Source organism: Labeo rohita, unplaced genomic scaffold, assembly GCF_022985175.1.
Source record: "Labeo rohita strain BAU-BD-2019 unplaced genomic scaffold, IGBB_LRoh.1.0 scaffold_244, whole genome shotgun sequence".
Lineage (NCBI taxonomy): Eukaryota > Metazoa > Chordata > Actinopteri > Cypriniformes > Cyprinidae > Labeo > Labeo rohita.
Window position 1 is genome coordinate 56483 of NW_026128704.1, and position 21555 is coordinate 78037.

Sequence of the window (21555 nt, forward strand, 5' to 3'; positions counted from 1 at the left end):
ATCAATAGATGTTGAACTGATATATGATTATCATTTCATTAGTTATTTAGCATTACCAGAAGAAAACAAAACCCTTAATTTCATTGCAAACAGTTTTTATTTAATATGTGTGTTTTGTGAATTTAGTGCAAAACTTTTAGAGCCATTAGCTGTACTAATTCCCTTATTTATATATGTACTTATGTATGTATCTCTTTTTGTAGGTATATGTGAACATAGGGAAGTGTAGGCCTATATAAAGGCAAACCTCTTCGTGTTTTGCTCTTTCAGTCTCACTATCAAGGAGGGACATAAAACCTGTCTGATGGTTTACATGGCACAACCCCATGATCTTTAATGGCACCTGTAAGTACAGAGATTTAAAACCGATTTGTTTCTTATAGAGAGAGTAGTAAAGTAACAATTTAGTATGTAAAGCTTATTAGTAATGGACCACAGTAATGGATGTTTTAAAGTTTGGAAACAGTGTCCTATAAAGTACCGCCTTGGGATGTTTGGTTAAATTAATTTAACTTTTTTGTTTTTATTATTGGTATTAGTATTAGTATTATTAATTATATATAAATGGATATGTGTTCCTTCTCTCCACTTTCTCATGCTAGAGATTTTCATTTCAACCTACTTGTAGCCAGCTCTGCAAAATGTTTAATTTTTTCATCCTAATGCTACACATTTCAAAGTGTAAGTAACTGTTTTATTACATTTAGACTAAATTCATACGTGTTTTTACTTTGTTTTTTTTTTTTAAACGCAAGCAAAACAAAGTGTCCTCTCACCTATTCCTTCTATTTTGATTTCATTCAGGCAGCTCAGATAATGCAGACATTGTGGCTCAGAATCATCTTAAGATTGTTCAAGCTGGAGACAGTGTTAACTTCACCTGTATTTTTGAAAGAGATATAAGAACCAGCATTGTTTGGGTCAGGCAAAGAGTTGGAGAGAAACCCCTTCCGATTGTTTCATCATATCAAGCTTTAGATGTCAGATTTGAAAATGATTTTGACAAAACTAACCGCTTTTTTGTAACAAAAGATTATAACAGTTTTAATTTGAGCATCACAAGCACAGAAGAATCGGACACTGCATCATTCTATTGTGTTAAATATTCATTTAATTTCGAATTTGAGGAAGGCACTGATCTCATTGTTAAGGGTAAGATTAAAAGTCACAAAATTTGCTAACTGTAATATATTTGCACTCAATTAAATACATAAGTGGATTTTTATTTTTATGTCTTTTCTTTTTAGGCAGACAACAGAACATGCAGTCTGACCATAAGAGAGCTGTAACTGATCCAGAAGACTCTGCAGTGGCGCTGCAGTGCACCATCCTCACTCAGAGATGTGCAGAAGAACACAATGTCTACTGGTTCAGACATGAATCTGAAGAATCTCCTCCAGGAATTATATTCACTCAGGAGCGCAGGAACACTCAATGTGAGAGGAGCTCTGATGTGAACTCTACTGCACACAAATGTATCTACAACCTGCCCAAGAGGAACCTCAATCACTCTGATGCTGGGATTTACTACTGCGCTGTGGCCGCATGTGGAGAGATACTGTTTGGAGATGCAAGAAAACTTGATTTACCAGGTGCCCATTTAAGTTTCATTGAAAATAATTTTAGGAGACAGCTGTAATATATTTTTATGTTTTGTTTATAATCTGCTCATAAATATTATTATTAATATTATTAATATTATTTGCATTACTACAGACAAATGCTTCCAGACGCATTGGATTACAGCTGCATTGATTATAGTAACTTTATTTGTGATCATGATTATTATCATGGGTGCACAGTTGTACAAGTACCGGCAAAAAGGTATGCATCGCTTCATGTTAACATGCCAATTTTTTTCCGTTGTAATATGGTGTTAATGTCAGTGCAGCTATAATAATCGCAATTTCACAATGTTCCTTCAAGATGGGATGCATAACACTCAGCCTGGTCACCTGATGGTAAGCTAAATGCCTTTTTCTGGATCCTGTGCAGTACAAATATATTTACAATGAATTTAATCATTGCTATTAATCTAAACATTACACTAAATTTTACATTTTAAACTACATATTATACAGAATGTCTCACAATTACTGTTTTATATCAGGCTGATGGTACAGATGATTTGAATTATGCAGCTTTGAGCATTCAACAAAAGCCCTCCACATCTAGAAGACCCAGAGAAAGAAACTTGCAAGATAATTCAATTTATACACATGTGAGATATCAGTAAAGTTTACTTAACTTGAAAAGTAATTCAGAGGTTTCTATTTAGAAGCCAAACAATTTAGAAGTTGTGAACAATGATGAATGTTTAATTAAATTCTATTCAACTAAGCTAGCCTTACTTATTATCGTTTGATGAATCTGACCATAAATGTGCATTAATTTGACCATAAATGTGCATCAAATATTGTATTCAGCTGAAATCTGTTTTCATTTGTTTTTAACCCAAAATGTATTATTTCTACAGTTTTTCCAACCGACAATCGTGTTAGTGAATGCAGTGTTTGGTTTTCCTTAGTGTACCATTAAGAAGTAAAATATTATGACTCAATCAGTTGTAGAACTGAACTCTTAATTATTAGCCTGTAATAGAAGTTAACACCTGTGATACATTCATAAACCCATGCTTTATGTAAGAGAATCAGTGTTTGCTGTTATTGGATGTTTGACCATTACCGTAAGTACTGTATATGTATACATAAATATGTATACACACTCATGTGGTATATATTGGTACATACATTTTGTCTTATTGTAATGGTTTAGAAGCAGTTGTGCAAGTGACACATTATAGCAATAAAATATGCTGAATTGTGTTGAATCCCTGTCCATGGTACTGAACATTCTTGAGTAATTTTGCCTTTGTAGTAGCATGACTTCATAAGATATTTGTCCAAAAACTGATGACATGCTTGTTCATAAACAAATGACTAAGCACATTAATAAACTGTTCATGTATTTAGAGTGTGACACAAGCATGTGCATTTCCTATTTCCCATGTGCAATATAATTATTACTAATGCACTAATGTACTAATAGCTCATCTTGACCTTTGACCCATGTCCATGTCATGGTTCAAAATAACCTTTTCTTTTTTTTTTTTATTTTTTATTTTGCACACTGTAGATAACTAAAGTACAGCAATTATGTGTTTTATAAATGTCTTCTGCCAAAAAAAGTCTTTTTACCTGCAAATAATAAATATAAGGACTGAGTTAATTGTCCATGTGCAGGTAATGGTTAGTGTTGCAGTTAATGTTTTCAGTGTTCAGAAAATGTATGTTTTTCTTCAGATTTTTCTAAATTGTATCTTTTTCATATTCTAACTATTAAATAGCGATATTTTTTGCTGTATGTATTTTGCTGTATTTGTCTGTTGACTTAATACATCTTTTCAGAACATTTAAAAGTGAAATATCTATAGAAAATAACACAGGATAAAATAAATATAGTATACGGTGGACAAAAGTTGCAGATGAACTCCCTCTGGTGGAAAAATGGGGTAAAAATGGGGCGATCAAAAGAGTCTCTAAGGCCTGCTGTGCCCTGAATTTTTTTCCCTCATGCCCTTAATTTTCTCAATTTCTCTTTCACATTGAGATACCTCAATATGCACTGTTACATGTTTAATCCAACTACAAAATACAAGAACACAGAAAGAAAGAAAAAAGAAAGAAAGAAAGAAAGAAAGAAAGAAAGAAAGAAAGAAAGAAAAAGAAAAAATCAAGACACCTTAATGCAATAAAAAAATAAAAAATAAAAAATATTCAATGTACTTTTAGACTTGCTAAGGCAAACTTAAGAAAAAACAAATTCAATATTACAAGTGTTACAGTCTAAATGGTTTTAGGACAATAAAATATTCTCTGTTTTATTTTATTTTATTTTGTTTGCTCATGTTGCTTTGGATCAGGTGAATAAATCACACTATTCCATAATTGTAAACTACTTACAATGTAATGTCATACAAAAAGCAGAGGAGTTACTGAATGACATATGCAGAGGCTGCTTATGAGTGAATAAATCCATATGATTTATTTTTTTTCCTCAGGCAGCACATGTGACCTATATATTTTTAGTGCTTTTAGCCACCATGCTCTTTTTTTGTTACCTCCCACACTCATTCACAGCCCACAAACACCATTCTGAGCGGAAATGATTTTCACTGTTTTTTTCCATTACATGCAATGTTTTTTTTTTTCTTTTTCTGACACCAACTATACAGTTCAACAATTGCCATAAAAAGAACCATTTTTAAAAGCATTTATCTTTTAAATTTAGAAGATACTGCAATATGTCAACAGATAAACAGTCACAGTAGATTAATAGTAACTACCCGATGATTAACTAACAGATTTGAGTAATAATAATGACCTGAAAGGCAGTAATAATGCCAAATAATGAATAATGTAGAATTTATTCTGTCCATTTATATCATCTTATTATTTGCTCCATAATTAAGTGACCTCATGGTCCAAATACTTTATTTAGTTTGATTAAACATAATTCTGTGCATTATATTATGCTGATAAACATAAGCAAGCACAGACAAACCACTTTTAGGTTTCAAGGTCAAGGCATTACACTGTTACCGGTCCCAGTTCTGGTCATGAATTTCTATTGTTGCATAATAGTGGTGCACGATCCTCTATCTGTGGTCAAAGTGTGAAAGCAGGAAGGAAGAAAAAAGCTGTGTTCACAGTCAACTGCTGTTCAAAAAAAGTTTCCACTTAACACCTTACAAAATTACAGTATTTGTTACAGATACATCCACTTCTGCTGAAAAGCTACAAATCTAATTCCAATCTCTTTCAAATGTCATGGGGTGACAACAGATGTCATACACCTGTTTGAATCCACTACTTTGATGTTTTAAAAAAAATAATTTATGTCAATAAATATTTGTACTATTAGTAGATGTTTTATTTACATTGCATTCATCTGAAAATGTGTCAATCTACTAGAAAACTGTACATTTGCTGTTACTATGACCATGAACATGGCATTAAAATAAACATTATAGTGAATCAGCCAATAGAATCATGTAAAGATGCTTTTCTTTTGTACAGGGAAGTACAGTATATAAAGGTGAGTCTCTGTGTGTCTCTCTCTTTTGGACTGTGTTGAGAAGGAAGATAAACCTGAGACTCTACATGAAAACCAACCTTGTTCTTTAATGTCTTCCAAGTCTGTAAGTACAGATATATTTTTTTTAACAAAGCCTGTTTTTGAATTCTTATTTGTTTAGTAATTAAAGGTTTGATATATTTATTTTCCATTTTTTAAATCAGCTTTCCAAAGCAAATTTTTTTTACCACATATTCATGAATGACATGTGGGCTTGCATTAAAACGTATGTTTAAAAAATGTTTCTAATTCACACAATGTAAAACTTGTCTTGTCAGGTAACATACAAATTAATAACATGTAAAATAAGTTGTTTTATTCAATCTGAATAAATAAATAAACAAACAAACCAGTTTTTTTTTTTTTTTTAACAAGTACAAAGCTAGCTTGGGTATGAGCAATGAATAATGTCCATTTCATCTTCAAATACATATTTATATTTTTATTGTTGTTATTTTTCTAGATGATTCACCCTAGAGGTTCTGAATCATCATTTAGAATCTCCTAAAATGATTAATCATTTTTTCATCCTTTTGTTTTACCTTTCAAAATGTAAGTAATTACATTTTTGTTCTGCATAATAAAGCATTTATACAGCAAGAAATACTAAACATTTTCTCATCCATGACATTTCATTTTGAATTTTTCTAGGCAGATCAGATAATACAGATGTCGTGGCTCAGAATCACCTAAAGATTATTCAATCTGGAGACAGCGTTAGCTTCACCTGTATTGTTCCAAAAGAGTCAAGAACCACGATTGCTTGGATTAAACAAAAAGCTGGAGAGAAACCCCTTTTGATTGCTTCATCATATCAAGCTTTAGCTGTCAAATTTGAAAATGACTTTGACAAACATAATCGCTTTTTTGTAACAAAAGATGATAGCAGTTTTAATCTGAGCATCACAAATGCAGCAGAATCAGACACTGCAACATACTATTGCATTAAATTTATATACAAGTTTTCATTTGGGGAAGCCACTGATCTTATTGTTAAAGGTAAGCAGAATGTTCACTTAAAATTTACTGTGGTAGATGTATTGTAGCACATCGTGTCTGGTCATATTATCTTTGTCTTAGTTGTTTATTTTCTTTTTAGACAGTCAGCAGAACATGCAGTTTGACCCTGACAGAGCTGTGATAGATCCAGAGGATCCAGAAGACTCTGCAGTGGCCTTGCAGTGCACCATCCTCACTCAGAGCTGTGCAGGAGAACACAACGTCTACTGGTTCAGACGTGAATCTGGAGAATCTCCTCCAGGAATTATATTCACTCAGGAGCGCAGGAACACTCAATGTGAGAGGAGCTCTGATGTGAACTCTACTGCACACAAATGTATCTACAACCTGCCCAAGAGGAACCTTCATCACTCTGATGATGGGATTTACTCCTGCGCTGTGGCCGCATGTGGAGAGATACTGTTTGGAGATGCAAGAAAACCTGACATGCCAGGTGCCCATTTAAGTTGCATAATTTTCTCTATCTGCTCACAGATGTATTTCTAACTTTAATTACTTCAATTTTTAATTAAGGTTTTCAGACACCTTGGAATATAATTGCCCTGGTTTTAGGAACTTTAAACTGTTTATCAGTGTTTGTGATCATATTTCTGGGCACACAGTTGTACATGCAGCGACAAAAAGGTAGGAATCACTACGTAATACATTTCTCTAATATGTAAGCAAATCAACATATTTCAAAGACTATGCAGTTATGTTTTCCAATTATTGTTGTTCAAGATGGGACTCAGAACATTCAGACTGGTCACTTAACGGTAAGTAGTTTAATATTTTTTTTGCTTTTATACCATATCAGTTGCCTGTGTAATTTAGTATAAATGTCCAGACTTTATAGGCAATATATCTGACTGAATGTATCATAATTGCTGTTATAGGATGAAGACAGAGATGATTTGAATTATGCTGCTTTGAGCTTTCAACAAAGGGCCAGCACCCCTAGAAGACCCAGAGAAAAACATACACAATAATTCAATACATGCACATGAGAAATCAATGCATTTTGCTAAAAAAAAATTCTCTGTTGAGAGTACTATAGTAGTAAAATACTATTCTGTTTTTCTACTTCTAAATTTCCCCATTTAATTCAGTGTGCCTACTTGCTGTTTCTTTGTAACTGATAGTGGAAAAAAAATCTGTGCAAGTTAAATTATTCTAGACAAAATAAAGTGTAAATTGATTATTCTGTTAAATAAACTGAACTGATTGGCATGTAATTTTAAGCAATATGGACCCTGTTTGTTTGATTTCTGCATCAACATGTTTTACTACATTTTTGATCAGAGAATGCTAACATACAGCAAATCAAATGTTAGACTGACTGATTTGTTGAAAATGTCTTGTTGAAGTGGTAAAGAAGTTCCAAGATCCCTGTCCGTGGTACTGAAATGTGACAATTGTGACTATTTTTGCATTATTTTCTAGACATGCAGACTGCTGCTTTAATATGCTAGTTAGACTACATTGTACTACTGCACTAACACATACTGATGATGTTTACTCATGACAACTACATTAATTAATAAGTCAATATATATCTCTCCATGTGTCTAGAATGTAGTGTAAGCAATATTTTCACATGAACATTAAAAAGAATGTTGCAGAAATATATTTATTGACCTTTATACATTGATACATACCCTTGTGGTCCATCAATCTAAAAACAAAATAGATAATGTATCAACTATATGTAATGATTAAAAAATATAAATAAATAATCAATCATATCTGGGATAGCATTAGTCTGCATCATGTTTTTAAAGAGAGTTACAAAAAGTGCTGCTGCCCAGTATTATTGATAAACAGCTCATGAGGACCCTCTAGTGGAAACATGTGGCAGAAATCATAAGATCATGAAAATATGAGGCTGTGAGGCCTGTACTACAATAAACTGAAGGTATTTGAAAACCCCACATTTATGCTAAAATTTTAAATCAATGTTAAAATCCTAATTCCATGCTAAAATTCTATGCTTACTATCAGGTTTAAGACAGTGTTTTTAAGGTATGTCTATTAAGGACAAAAGTATGTCCTATTTGACCACAACTAAAAACTGAAACATTTAAGGTTACAGCTATTTCCGTTTTTTTTTTATTTTATTGCTTCCATTTTCTGAAATAAAAATATTTCTATTATATTCAACGTTTATATTTTAATAAGGTTAATAAAGCATTTAAGTATACAGTATTTAAAAATGGAAAATATCTTTAATTTGTGTCCTGTTAAAGGCACGTATTGTAACTTGTAAGCCCAGCTGAGCACATAAGGTGTTTGTAGTGTTAAAATAAACTGTTACTATTTATATGATGTTTTTTTCACCCAGCAGCAGTCATCAATAGGTAATTTATTCCTTTACTAAAGCAAGGTAAAGTACTGTCTGAGAAAGGTGCATGTGTGGTTTTTGATTCAGAGGATGTGAAACACACCAGTGGGTCAGTCTGTGGTTGGAAAATGCTCAAACCACACTGTGCAAAATCATGCATGCAAACGTACACATACAGAAGCACAAAGGTGCAAAAAAAACATCTGAGTACACAAACTAAGCATCTCAAAGCAGTGGGTTATTTAATAAATAGGCAAGTTCTTGCAAGTAAAATAGTTACAGTGTGCATTCTACATATACATATTTGGAGAATTTTTTTGTCAGATCAAAATATTTTTATCTTAATCTAAAACACTTTAAAAAAAGTAGTATATATATTTTATATACCCTATCTATATATATATTATGGAAAGTAACTTTCAATATGAAATTTAGAATACATTCAGTGTTGACAGTCATGTGTAAAGTTCAATGTTTCTCCGCTGATGTTCACCACAGCAGTTCTCAGTCGTTACTGAGCAGCTTCTTCCTGTCAGTCACTCTACAGGAAATGATGTAATCTGTCTTTTCTCTTCTGACTGGTTCTCTAGTTGGTGTCACATGTTCTTACATGGACATTTGCTGACTTTGTGGAGGAGTCTGTGCTTTGTGGTATCAATAGCTTAAAGCCCAGAGCATTTCAGTGCATAAAAACACTTAATGGGGCCTCTACCACTTCAAACACCTACCATCTTGAACATGGAAAATTCATCTGCATTTTTAACATTGTATGTTTGTGCAACAATGTTAATTGTCTCAAAACATCTTTAAAAACAAACTATTAAAAGTTCAATGTCTTAGTGTCTGCTTAAATTAAACTACCCCTGATGGAACTGTACAACATTAACACAGTTATATCATCTAACAACAACCACATTTTCTAAAAGAGCAAGCACCATGCCAAACAAACAACATGCTGCAAGAAAGATGTACAGTGTATCGTATTAGAAATTCCATTGCTAATTCTAAATATCAGGGTAATATAACACCATGTATAGCATTATTAACATTTATTTTTTCTACATATTTTTTTACTATATTAATTATTGTAGAAATATGTCATCACAGTCTGCGAAATGGAGCCATTATACTACACTGCTTACAAAACAGAAATGAATGTGAACGTTAAATGAGCACATTCTCATTTTCTATTTAAATCTACAACATTTTTAAAAACATCAAATATTAGATCACACTTTGCACTGCTGCCCGTGATCACGTCAAGGATCAGACAAATTTGCATGTGTATCTTGAAAAGCAGGTGTATTGGAAAGTGTATTGGATTCTGCCATCTAGTGGTTTCGAGGAAAACAATATCAAAGGCGCCTTTTACTCCGGGGCGCCTTTAGCCCTGTTGTACCCTATATGTACATATAAAAAACCTCAAATTATACATCTGTGATTGTGATCATACATTTACATGCTGTATATAAGTCATAGTATTTAAATCAATATCTATCATTTTCAGTGTAGTTGTAACATAAATTATTATCATTTATTAAGATGCGATCCTGTATACTATGCTGAATATCAAGACCAATATCAAGATCTTCTTTTGCTTTACATTATTTGCTTGCTTTCAGACTCTTAAAGTTAAGTGTGTTTGATGTCAGTATACTTCTTGCTTAAATAAAGTTTAATTCTAATTTGTTTGTATGTTTATTATCAACATATTTTGATGTCTGATGTCACTACTACAGTCAATTATACAACGTTCCAAAAATGTCTTTAACCTTTAGAAGGCTCAAAGAATTTAACTGGCATGACAAGTGAAAAACTAAAGTAACAAGCATCTTCAGCAGCTCAGATGTCGGGAGTAAATGACAACTGCTATGTTCATTATTACATCCAACAACAAAACACCTCAGTCGCTTAGGAGACAGTCTTGTCTACTCCTGCTCCATCATCAAAACAATGGCGGCCGGACAGTTTATACAGCTTACTCAGGGCGGGTCTAAGGTAAGACGGCTGTGTCAATCAACAGTCGTGGAAGCGGCATTGGTCTGTGTGACATGACATAGCCAAGAAGTTGAGAATGGCCTGATCTGAAAAACTGGATATTATTTAAAGGGAATAATTAAAAACCACTGGGTGGATTTCTATCATTGTAGGGTGGTTGTGTACACACACCACCAACACACATTTATGTTCAAACAACATGTAAAAGTAAATTTTGCATCTGAACATATTTAATTATTGCAGGGTTGTGTCATATTCTGAGTTTGCATTTTGCTGTTTTTATTCATTTTGAGGAATACTGAATCTGTTTTTTGTGAGTAAGATGAATTAATGCATGTTTACATTTAGTCTAGAATACAGTAACATCATGTTTACTCCCAATTTTCTGACAGGAGACTTGTCAATCAATAAATGGGGAAAAAAGTAACTGGTGTTACTTATCAGATCTTTTCTTAGAAATTCAAAAGCAATGCATTACTTTACTAGTTACTTGAAAAAAGTAATATTATTACGTAACTCGCGGTACTTGTTATGCGTTATCCCCAACAGTAGTCTTGAGGTCTGGTAACCGTAGTATAAGCTGAATAATTGACTCCTGTCTTTATTGTAATAAACACATTTTTTCTTAGGCCCCGTTTACACCAGTGCATTTTTTTGTTTTAAAATGGCGTTTTAAAATGAAAACGATCCTCGTCTACACTACACAACCGAAAACACGTCACATGACCATTCATGCACATACAACCATAGATATGTATAGGTAGATGCCCTATTATGTAGATTTCGGACACGTCTATGTGCTTGGAGCGCTTGAATTATGAGTCTACCTATACAAATCTATGGGTACAACAATGAGCATGATGTTATTGTTTACACGGTCGCCAAGGATAGAGAATGTGGGCAGCCATGTCATCATCTACAAAAGTCTCTGTTTTGGTCCGTTTACAGAAGTTATGTGTTTTAAAATGAAAACGCACTAGTGTAAACGCAGCCTTAGGCCCAGTTAAAAAAAAATTCAACGGAAAGCAAAGTGCTGTAGGTAACCGTTTGAAAGTTGTTTCAGTGGTTTCAATTCAAAGTGTGGTGTGAAAAACAAACAAGAGGCCAGTCTTGTGGGTAGGAAATGGCTTCACCAATGTCCGCGTCAGGCGTACATGTGTATGCAAACAGAAATATACAAAGACCTTCATGAATCAGAATATTTAACAGTTGGATGTAGCTATGAATTTTACACAACTTTTTTAAATGTTACAGGTGTGTTTAATGCGGGTTGGATCTAAACTCTGGAGGACACAGGCCCTCCAGGGCCGAGTTTGGGCACCCCTGGCCTAAATGAAGCAGCTTTAGATACATCAGTTAAAATGATAAGCAACCCTTTGACCCGCTGACATTCACCCCCAGCACCTCTCACTCTGTAGTAACCAGTTTCTTCCTGCCTCTCATTTAACAGGAAATGCTGCATCTGACTTCAGTGACAGCCACAGTCACATCCTCTCCACATTATAGACAGAGTCTGAGTCTGGTTTAGGCTATGACAGTGGTATAAACAAGGCCAAAAAGCTTCATCTGTTTTATGAATAAAATCCAAATTGTGAGTCTGTCAGTGAGTAAGAAATACAATATTTTTGTAAACACAGTATAACTGAGGTGTTTTTTGATCTTTTTGACCTGGTATCTAGGTTGATGTCCTAAGATGTCCTCTTCATATTAGATCAGTTAGAAAGCAAAACCTACTGTATACCACTGATCAAAACATTAACTTTGCAACTTAGATGTAAGTAATATCTGAACACAAGATATATTTTAAGGTCCTTAAATGAGCTGATTGAGAAAATGTACAACATAAGTATATCTTTTCAAAAGTGGCATATAAAAGGTTTGTGAAACATCAAATTTTTCATTGTGATCCTGGTTCACTGCTTTATGAAAGATTGGTTCAATGATGTTTAGTGCTGCACTTCTTAAAGAATATTTCCTAGCCAATATCGGACAGTCAAAATTATGCTTGCACAGAAATTGTGTCCACCAATGATTTCTGTTTGAATATGAAAAGATTTTGTTAGGTCATGTCGGATTGCAGTGTAAAATTATTCATTATGTCTCTGTCCCTGGTCCTGAAATTATAAATCTTTGTCTCATAAAGTTTTGACTTTAATTACTTTAAGGCCTAAACAAAAGCACACAGCACTGGTTATCATGGTTAATGAATTAATGTATGAAATGCATGAGGACAAGAAAAACATGTATTTTTAATAATTAATTTTAAATTACAGAAATGATCTGCTACATCAGGCCAATACTGTAGTATTTTGTTGTTGTTGTCACAACATAGAATAGACTCATTTCTTGTTTTTGTTCTTATGATACAAACCAAATAGTCAAGCATTAACCACATGTACAGATGCCAAACTTTGTTATGTATACCTTAGTTTTATTATATGTAGTTTATCAGATGACAGTTTATCAGATGTCAGTTGTGTATAGTAACGCTTTTTTTTTTTAGTAATGAAAGGATAGTTGGGTTTTAACATGATGTGGTTTTGATGCAGCAAGAGGTGTGAAAACAACACAGTGAAAAGTACACAGTGACATACTCACTAACACTCAAATGTGACCAGTCTGCCAACTTTATAATGCAACTACAACAGCAATTTCATTTTCCTTTAATTTCAAAAAGCAGACTTTGTAAATTAAAATGATAAAAGTACCTTTGGTCTGATATTTTAATAGTCTTGCAGACTTCTCAGAAAAGTTTTTATCTTGTGAAATAGCAAAACAAATAAATTACTGTTTACATTTTAATTAAAATCTTTTCTCTTTTTTCCCTCATTTATATTAAATTGACTTTTTAAAGAACCATAAGTGCAACATTGCAAACACCATGACATCAGCTGATTGGCTGCTATCACAGAGTGGTTTCAGCTCAATGCAAACCATTTCACAAGTGACCAATCAGCTCTTAAAGGACTGAATAAATAAGACAGAAGTGTGTATGTGTCTCATTTGTCTGAAGCCGAGATTGAAGGACACATGGTATGGGCAGTCTACTGATCTACCTCTATTTGTTATCTGTTGTAAAAGTTTTTTTTTTTTTCCATTCCTGAATGACTGATTTATTTACTTATTTATTTAGGGGAATTTTGGAAGACCAATGATGAGACGATATTTAATTATTTTGTTCTCCTCAACAATAGGTAAATGCACTTTTTTAATACTTTTTTATACTGTCTATCAACTATCAAATGTCCATTTCTATGACTACATAACACTAAATGTACCTTTTTAATTTTGCAGTCTGCTCCTCTGATGTGGTTGTTGTTCAGGAGGATAATGTAAAAATAGTTCGAGCTGGAGAGGATGTTAACCTCACTTGCACATTTTCAAAGTCTTTTGCAGTCAACAACAGCATGGTTTAAACAAACGGCTGGAGAAAAATCCTTACAAATTGTATCTTCATATTTAAATCAACAACCCAGATGGAATGAGGACTTTGAGAAAACAAATCGTTTTAATGTTATTAATGGAGATAATCATTTTAATCTCACCATTTTAAAGATAAAGCCTTCAGACTCAGCAACGTATTACTGTGTAGTCTCGTCATACCACACCATTGGAATGGGTGCAGGCACTACATTACTTGTCAGAGGTAAGTTTTACTGTTTGTTATTGTAGCTTTGTTTGGTTTGTGGTGTCTGTTTTTCTTTACTACTACTGCCCCTCTCATGTCCCTTTTCAAGATGCAGCCATGGACAGACACACATCTCTTCAGCAGTCTGTGATAGACACGCTTCATCCAGGGGATTCTGTGAGTTTGCAGTGCAGCATCTTCTCTGAGAGTTGTGCAGGAGAACACAGTGTCTACTGGTTCAGGCAAAGCTTGGGAGAATCTCAAGGAGTCCTTTACACAAAAGGAGAGAGAAATGGTCAGTGTGAGAACAGAACTGAGTCTCAAACACAGAGCTGTGTCTACAGTCTCTTCAAGAACAACATCAGTCAATCCGATGCTGGGATTTACTACTGTGCTGTGGCCGCATGTGGAGAGATACTGTTTGGAAAAGGAACTGAACTAAATTTTAGAGGTAAATATTTTTGAATAAATATTTGATGTTTTCACTCAGGAGGAACATTTGGTTCAAATATCAGGGGAAATAATACCAATGAACAAACTCATATTAGCACTCTGAATTATGTCTTGAATTTTTGGTCATTTTAGAGAGTGGAGAAGTGAATCCAATCCTGCTTGTTCTTGGAGTTTTAAACATCATATTTTTGACTTTCACTGTTTTTCTGGCCTTAAAAATATGTCAGGATCCAAATAAAAGTAAGGTTTGAATTTTAAAGTTAAACATCTCCCATGGCCTGCACAGTCACCATATATCTGAATATTATTGAGCCACTTTGGGGTGTTTTGGAGGAGCGACTTTCCTGAAATGTTTTCAGCACCAACATCACCAAATACACCTGAACCAGCTGTTTAGGAGGAATGGGAAAATCCTTCTGGCTACTTACAGGACTTGTGTTTTTGATTCCCAATATGAAATAATGCTGTATTGGCTGCAAAAGGAGGCCATACGGCATACTAATTGTGGTCTAAACCCAGGTGTTTCAGTTTCACTGTCCAACCCCTGTATATATAAATGTTTATGAAAATGCAACAATTGCCGATATACAGAAATCTTATATTTGGTTGCTTTTTAATATATATTTTTTATTCACCCACAATCCACAAATCTCAAGAGAGTCAAGTAAGTTTTTACTTTTATGTTTGAGATTTCAAAAGACTCACATCATATAATTATTAATTAGAATCAAATGATTCTGATCATGCAAATTATTATGCTGATGAGTCTTCTTAAGACTCAGACTTTACATTTTATGTGAAATTTTATTCTCTGAACTTTGTTTATTTTTCCTTATTATTGTAGGGTGAAGACAAACTGAGTTATGCAGCTCAAAATTCCTGCATTGCAAATGAAATCAAAATAAAGATTACTGAAGAACACTCTCTTGTAAAATACAGCATGTACACTGAAAGCAACAGCCTATAATCACTAAAGGTCATAATAAATAAACAAGTTCGAGCCTAATTGCTGCATTTTAAGTTTATTGGGGAACATGCTTTATGTTTTCAGTACTGCATTGTAAAACTGTACAGTATACATACCAGATTTGCAGCAATTAATGTTACATTGCGAATCATTTTACTTTGTAATATCTCATTGCATTTTTAACATGTTATTTGAGTTTTACATACAGTTTGTTGCATGTACATATGGTCATTTATACAGAAAATAAATCTAACCACAGATGTTTATCTGCCATGTTCAATTTTGTTTATTTAAATTATATTGTGCTTTTGACACTAAAGAATCTAAAATCAGATGATAATTTATCTCAAAGTACATACCACAAATACCTTTTTATATTCTCTGTAGAAGTAATTCTGTATAAATGGTTTTATATGTAAAATCATGCATGCTACACATGCCTTTAATCTTTCCCCCAAAAATGTATTAACTGAACCTTTACATTTCTGTAAATAACCAAAGAAGAAGTCTGCTTTATACATTATTGTTTGTGTATCTTGTGTATCTTAATAAACATTTTGTGTCAATGACAATTTAACATTTTTCACTTTTCACTTTTCACAGACTTTTCATTTATCAAATATGCAATCATTAGGATATTACGTAAATATCATGTTTCATGAAGATATTTTGTAAATTTACTACCATAACTATATCAAAAACTAATTTTTGATTAGTAATATGCATTGCTAACCAACTTCAGATTCCAGATTTTCAAATTGTTGTATCTCGGACGAATATTGTCCTATCATAACAAACCATACATCAATGGAAAGCTTATTTATTCAACTTAATTTCTAAAAATTGACACTTATGACTGGTTTTGTGGTCCAGGGTCACATTTATTCTTCAAATTATGCTAATAATTTACATGATTTTTTATCACTACCAAAAAAATAAAGTCCAAGATTATTATTTCAAGACATTACAACAGACAACAAATGTTAATTCATATTCTGTGATATATACTATGTTATTAATAAACATAGCAAACAAATTCAATTTACACAGCCTATCATAATTTTGTATAATAAGTACATAACACCATATTCCTGAGTTCTTTTCATCATGGGAATGGAATATGACAGCACTCTTTATGACAGCTACTTCTCCTATCGATTTAAAATACAAACCCTTTTTTATGATGTGAAACTGGTGGGGAAAGCCACCTGCTGGCTAAACAGCAGCCTAAATAAATAACATTTTCTCCCTCATTCTAATTTATTTCTTTGTGTTTAGTCATCTCTTGATATTATGCAGTCATATCAACAAATAATGGCGAAAAGTTCATCCAATCACAATTTATTCCTTGATGTTCTCAAGTAAATCGTGAGTCTGAGCTCCACTCCTTAGAGTATTCAGGGCTCTTGTTTCAGATTGACAGATTCATCAGCCAATCAAATTGTTTAATTTGAACGTTGTGGGTGTGGTCTTTCAGACACACTACTGTGCAAAAGTCTTTACTTGAGAACGTCATGTGATTGGATGAACATTTCGCCAATTTTTTTCTATACACTAACCCCATAATATCAAGTATGGAAGCCCATTTCTATGGAATAAATGGGCTTTCATACTTAACTACATCATATCTCATAATTTAGATTTTTTAAGTCATAATTTTGACTTTTTATCTCGTAATTATGTTTTCTTGGGGTAGAACGTACATATATATATTCATCCGGTTCATCCGCTTGTCTTTTAATAAATTTTATTAATCTGAATAATTGATGTGTTTTTTTCCATTAAGCCACTTTTTAAAGCCATAATTTCCCATTTTTATCTTATAATTATGATTTAAGTAAGTCATAATTTCTACTTTATAGCTCATAATTTCAAATTAGTAAGTCATAACTTCGACTTTTTAGCTCATAATTCTGACTTTTTAAGTCATAATTTCAACTTTTTATTTTATATTTATGATTTTTAAAGTCATAGTTTTGACGTAGTAAGAATTTTAACTTTTTAAGATGTGATTTTTTTTTTTTTTTTACCTGCTAGACATATATGGGATTATTTTTGTGCCAATAAGAATGAACGTAACTTTATAAAACTGAACGTAACTTTCCAAGAAACGATCAAAAATATGCCACTGCAAAAGAAGAAAAACACAGTGAAAATGAAAAAATGAACTCAGTCGGACGAATTTAACATGCTCTTCAAATATGCTTCATTCTTTGTTAATGATTTTCAAAGAATCGTTTTCGCGAATCATGGATTCTGAATGCGTTGCCACAGCTTTCGCTTACGCTTTGCAAATTTGCGTTTGCTGTTTTGGCACAAACCTCTCGTGGGGGCGGGCTTAACAACGATCTACTCTAATTGGCTAATGAGCTTTTGATGGACAGTTGCTCTCTGACCTGAAAGCACGGACGGTGACGTCAGTGGCGCACATATTGGAAAGTTGTTGCGGTGTGCAATACGTCGTGCTTTGTTTATATTAAGTATTAATGTTATTAGTATTTCACCTACGGTCGTCTCTTAGTTTCTAAAGATGAGCTCCCAGCAGAGACACGGAGCAGCATCATCTTCCACCTCAGCTTGTCCCTCAGGGCAGCTTGAAGTAAGTTCGTGTTGCTAAAGTAACGTTAATCAATAACATCGATAAAAGTTTTATTCATGTACAGTGTGCAACAGTTCTGATATTTTCTATAAACAAAGCACGACGTATTGCACCACTGACGTCACCGTCCGTGCTTCCAGGTCAGAGAGCAACTGTCCATCAAAAGCTCATTAGCCAGTTAGAGTAGATCGCTGTTAAGCCCGCCCCCACGAGAGGTTTGTGCCAAAACAGCAAACGAAAATTTGCGAAGCGTAAGCGAAAGCTGTGGCAACGCATTCAGAATCCATGATTCGCGAAAACGATTCTTTGAAAATCATTAACAAAGAATAAAGCATATTTGAAGAGCATGTTAAATTTGTGCGACTGAGTTCATTTTTTCATTTTCATTGTGTTTTTCTTCTTTTGCAGTGGCATATTTTTGATCGTTTCTTGGAAAGTTACGTTCAGTTTTATAAAGTTACGTTCATTCTTATTGGCACAAAAATAATCCCATAGACATAGCATATATTAGAGAATATGATTTAACATTTGTTTTCTGTCGTAATGTTTTGAAAGAATGGCCTTGGACTTTTTTTTGGAACAGCAGCCAAAAACTGAAGCACATACGCACTTTCACATTAACTTTTATGCTTTCACACCCCTTGCCGCATCAAAATGGCCAAAAAAAATCTAAATCTAACACTTTTGTCAATCCAAACAAACAAATAATAAATAAATAAAATACAGCATGTATAAAACACTCTCTTGGTTACATCCAAGAATCACCGGGGCAGAATCTTAATATACCAATTATTCTACTGTATTTCGCATGTGTATTGTGAGTCAGTGTTATAAATGCAATTCATGCCATGAAAAAACAGCATTTTACAGTGAATATGACATCTTGAGGGCAGCATACATTACAGTGCATTTTAGGTCACAGTCAGCTTACAGTATATATACAGCAGATCCTTACTGAACTTTAATGTTACCAACAAAAACAAGATATAACTCTGAATGCATCATTTAAACTTCTATGAATCGTTTGTAAGCAGTTGAGAATTATATAATTATATAAAGAATTATATAAAGTCAAGTCAAGTCAAGTCAAGTCACCTTTATTTATATACCGCCTTTAACAATACAGAATTGTGACAAGGTGGCTGTACAGTATTAAATAGGAAATAGTACATCAACAATGCCAAGGGCAACAGTAAACACTCAATTTTCGGGTAAAGGTAGTTAATCAAATACAATAAAATAAAATACAATATTGTGTGAAGATAAAGTGAAGATAAAGTGACTTATAAAGTTAAAATAAATTCATGCAGAACACCTAGTGCTGTTTTCTCTAATTAAGTAAAAATATAAACAAAAATAAATAAAAATATGTAAAAAAATTATACATTTGCATTGAGTTACGCAATGACATACACATGGACTTGATCAGATCTCTATGTGGAGCACTGGCTGTTATCAGACTACTTGCATACAAAAAAAAAAAAATCTCACAGCAGGGCCGGTTCTAGACAGGCACATATGGGGGGGCAGTCAGAAATGTGAAGGGGGCATCATGTGTACACATCATGTTTGAGCACTGTTTTTTTCCCTGTGCTTATAGTAACAGTATTTTCCTTGCTGAATTGTGTTGTTAGCTGTGTCCAAAGCCTGAAGAAGTGGATTGCACTATGTCAGGCCTCTACCTTCAGACCTGTCCAACTTGGGTGTCCCACTTGAAGACTAAGCTCCTGCTAGTATAGCTCTTAAGGTCACTGAGGCACGCAAACCCCCTGACCACAATAAGGTGGCAATCCCTCAGGGGGGGAAACTGAAAAATAAAAATTAAATAAATAAAACAAAATAGAATAAAATAATCCAGATTTTATCAATCATAGACATAACATTTATCTTAGCTGGGTGGTCTAATTCTCAAAAACGTTTAACCTAAAGTAAGACTTAACACACTATAACTAGAAAACTGAAAGGTTGTCTTATGAATAATGAAAAAAAAAAAAAAAAAACTAAGTAAAGGCAGATGGGCTATAGAACAGATCATATTATGTTTTTTATATTTTTTATATATTTTTTTTTTGTTATCTTTTTATAGTAAATGAACAGCTCTCTTCTCTCCAATCCACTCTACAACAACAGTCTCCTATTTCCCTTTGCAAAAACGTGGACTCATTGTTGTGCTTGTTGTAACTGAAAAAACGCTGCAGCTTCTTCAAAGTCTTTCCACTCCGTGACCGCGCTGAAATCCGACACAACACTACGTTAGCCTGCGTCTCATTTGCATACGGACGGTGATTGGATGTTTACCGAGGGCTCAGGGGAGGTGTGTGTGTGTGCGCGTGTGTGCGTGCGCTGCAGCCTGTGAATGAATACACACAGCGGAGGGACAGAGACATGAGGAAAATCTAATACCGTATTGTGTAGTGTCCCTTTTTCGGCGGATTTTTCCGCTACCGCAGATCATTTTGTCAACTTGTAATATATTCATTTTGTGAGTATATTAACGTGCTTTCTCAAGTTTTCAAAATTTTGATTTGAGGGGGCAAGACATTTATTTGAGGGGGCGCTGCCCCCTCTTGCCCCTGCGTAGAGCCGGCCTCGTCTCACAGGTTTATTATAATTAATGGCAAAAGATATGTAAATTGGAAATGTAAATTGTTATTTCCTACTGACACACTACAGCAAAAGATGGAAATAACTGGCTTAAAACCATTTCATTCATGAGTCTAAGCTCCACCCCTTAGAGTCTTCAGGGCTCTCGTTTCAGACTGACAGATTCATCAGCCAATCAAATTGTTTGATTTGCTCCTGGTGGGTGTAGTCTTTCAGACACACTACTGTGCAAAAGTCTTAGGCCATTAGTATTTTCACCAACAAAAATGGTTTTAAGCCAGTTCTCTTTTGCTGTGGTGTGTCAGAAGGAAATAACAATTTATATTTCCAAACATTCCTTCTGCCATTAATTGTAAAAATCCTGAGATTTTCCTGAGTCTGATAAGAGCCAGTGCTCCACACAGAGATCTGATCTTGCTATCATCAAGTCATTTCATTGCATAACTCAATGCAAATGTATAATTTTTACATATTTTTAATTTTACATTATTAGAGAAAACAGCACTAGGTGTTAGGCATGAATTTGTTAAACTGATTTTCACTTCATATCATCAATGGTAAGTGCTTTGTAGGGTTTCTGATTTCTGAACTGCTTACAAAGGATTCATAAAAGTTTAAACGATGCATTCAATGACATATGTTTTTGGTGGTGATGTTAAAGTTCAGTAAGGGTCTAATGTGACATAAGACGCACTGTAGCAAATGCTGCCCTCAAGATGTCATATTCACGGTGAAATGCAGTTTCTTTATGGCATGAATCACATAGCACCGACTCACAATACACAGGCAAAATACATTAAAATAATTGGTAAATGAAGGTTCTGTCTGGA

At 33.7% G+C, this 21555-nt stretch overlaps 2 protein-coding genes and 1 pseudogene across 3 annotated transcripts; all 3 read left to right on the forward strand.

The window, feature by feature from the left end:
• Nucleotides 1-275: 275 nt before the first annotated feature.
• On the forward strand, nt 276-2544 carry LOC127159687 (uncharacterized). 2 transcript variants are annotated; one of them, XM_051102476.1, is made up of 7 exons: nt 276-345; nt 603-681; nt 805-1152; nt 1248-1592; nt 1717-1824; nt 1927-1961; nt 2111-2544. In XM_051102476.1, exons 1-7 carry the CDS (start codon nt 337-339, stop codon nt 2234-2236), a joined length of 1050 nt encoding a protein of 349 aa, XP_050958433.1. In that variant the 5' UTR covers nt 276-336; the 3' UTR covers nt 2237-2544. The 2 variants fall into 2 exon arrangements, with proteins under 2 accessions (XP_050958433.1, XP_050958434.1); XM_051102477.1 differs by lacking the exon at nt 603-681 and having other exon boundaries at nt 284-345.
• A 2576-nt stretch (nt 2545-5120) lies between these two features.
• On the forward strand, nt 5121-7148 carry nitr2b (novel immune-type receptor 2b). Its single transcript, XM_051102474.1, has 7 exons — nt 5121-5200; nt 5600-5688; nt 5788-6135; nt 6236-6589; nt 6670-6780; nt 6877-6911; nt 7032-7148. The coding sequence occupies exons 2-7, from the start codon at nt 5646-5648 to the stop codon at nt 7122-7124; spliced, it is 984 nt and encodes a 327-aa protein (XP_050958431.1). The 5' UTR covers nt 5121-5200; nt 5600-5645; the 3' UTR covers nt 7125-7148.
• A 6345-nt stretch (nt 7149-13493) lies between these two features.
• LOC127159686 (uncharacterized) lies at nt 13494-19860 on the forward strand (annotated as a pseudogene).
• The last annotated feature ends 1695 nt before the right edge of the window (nt 19861-21555 follow it).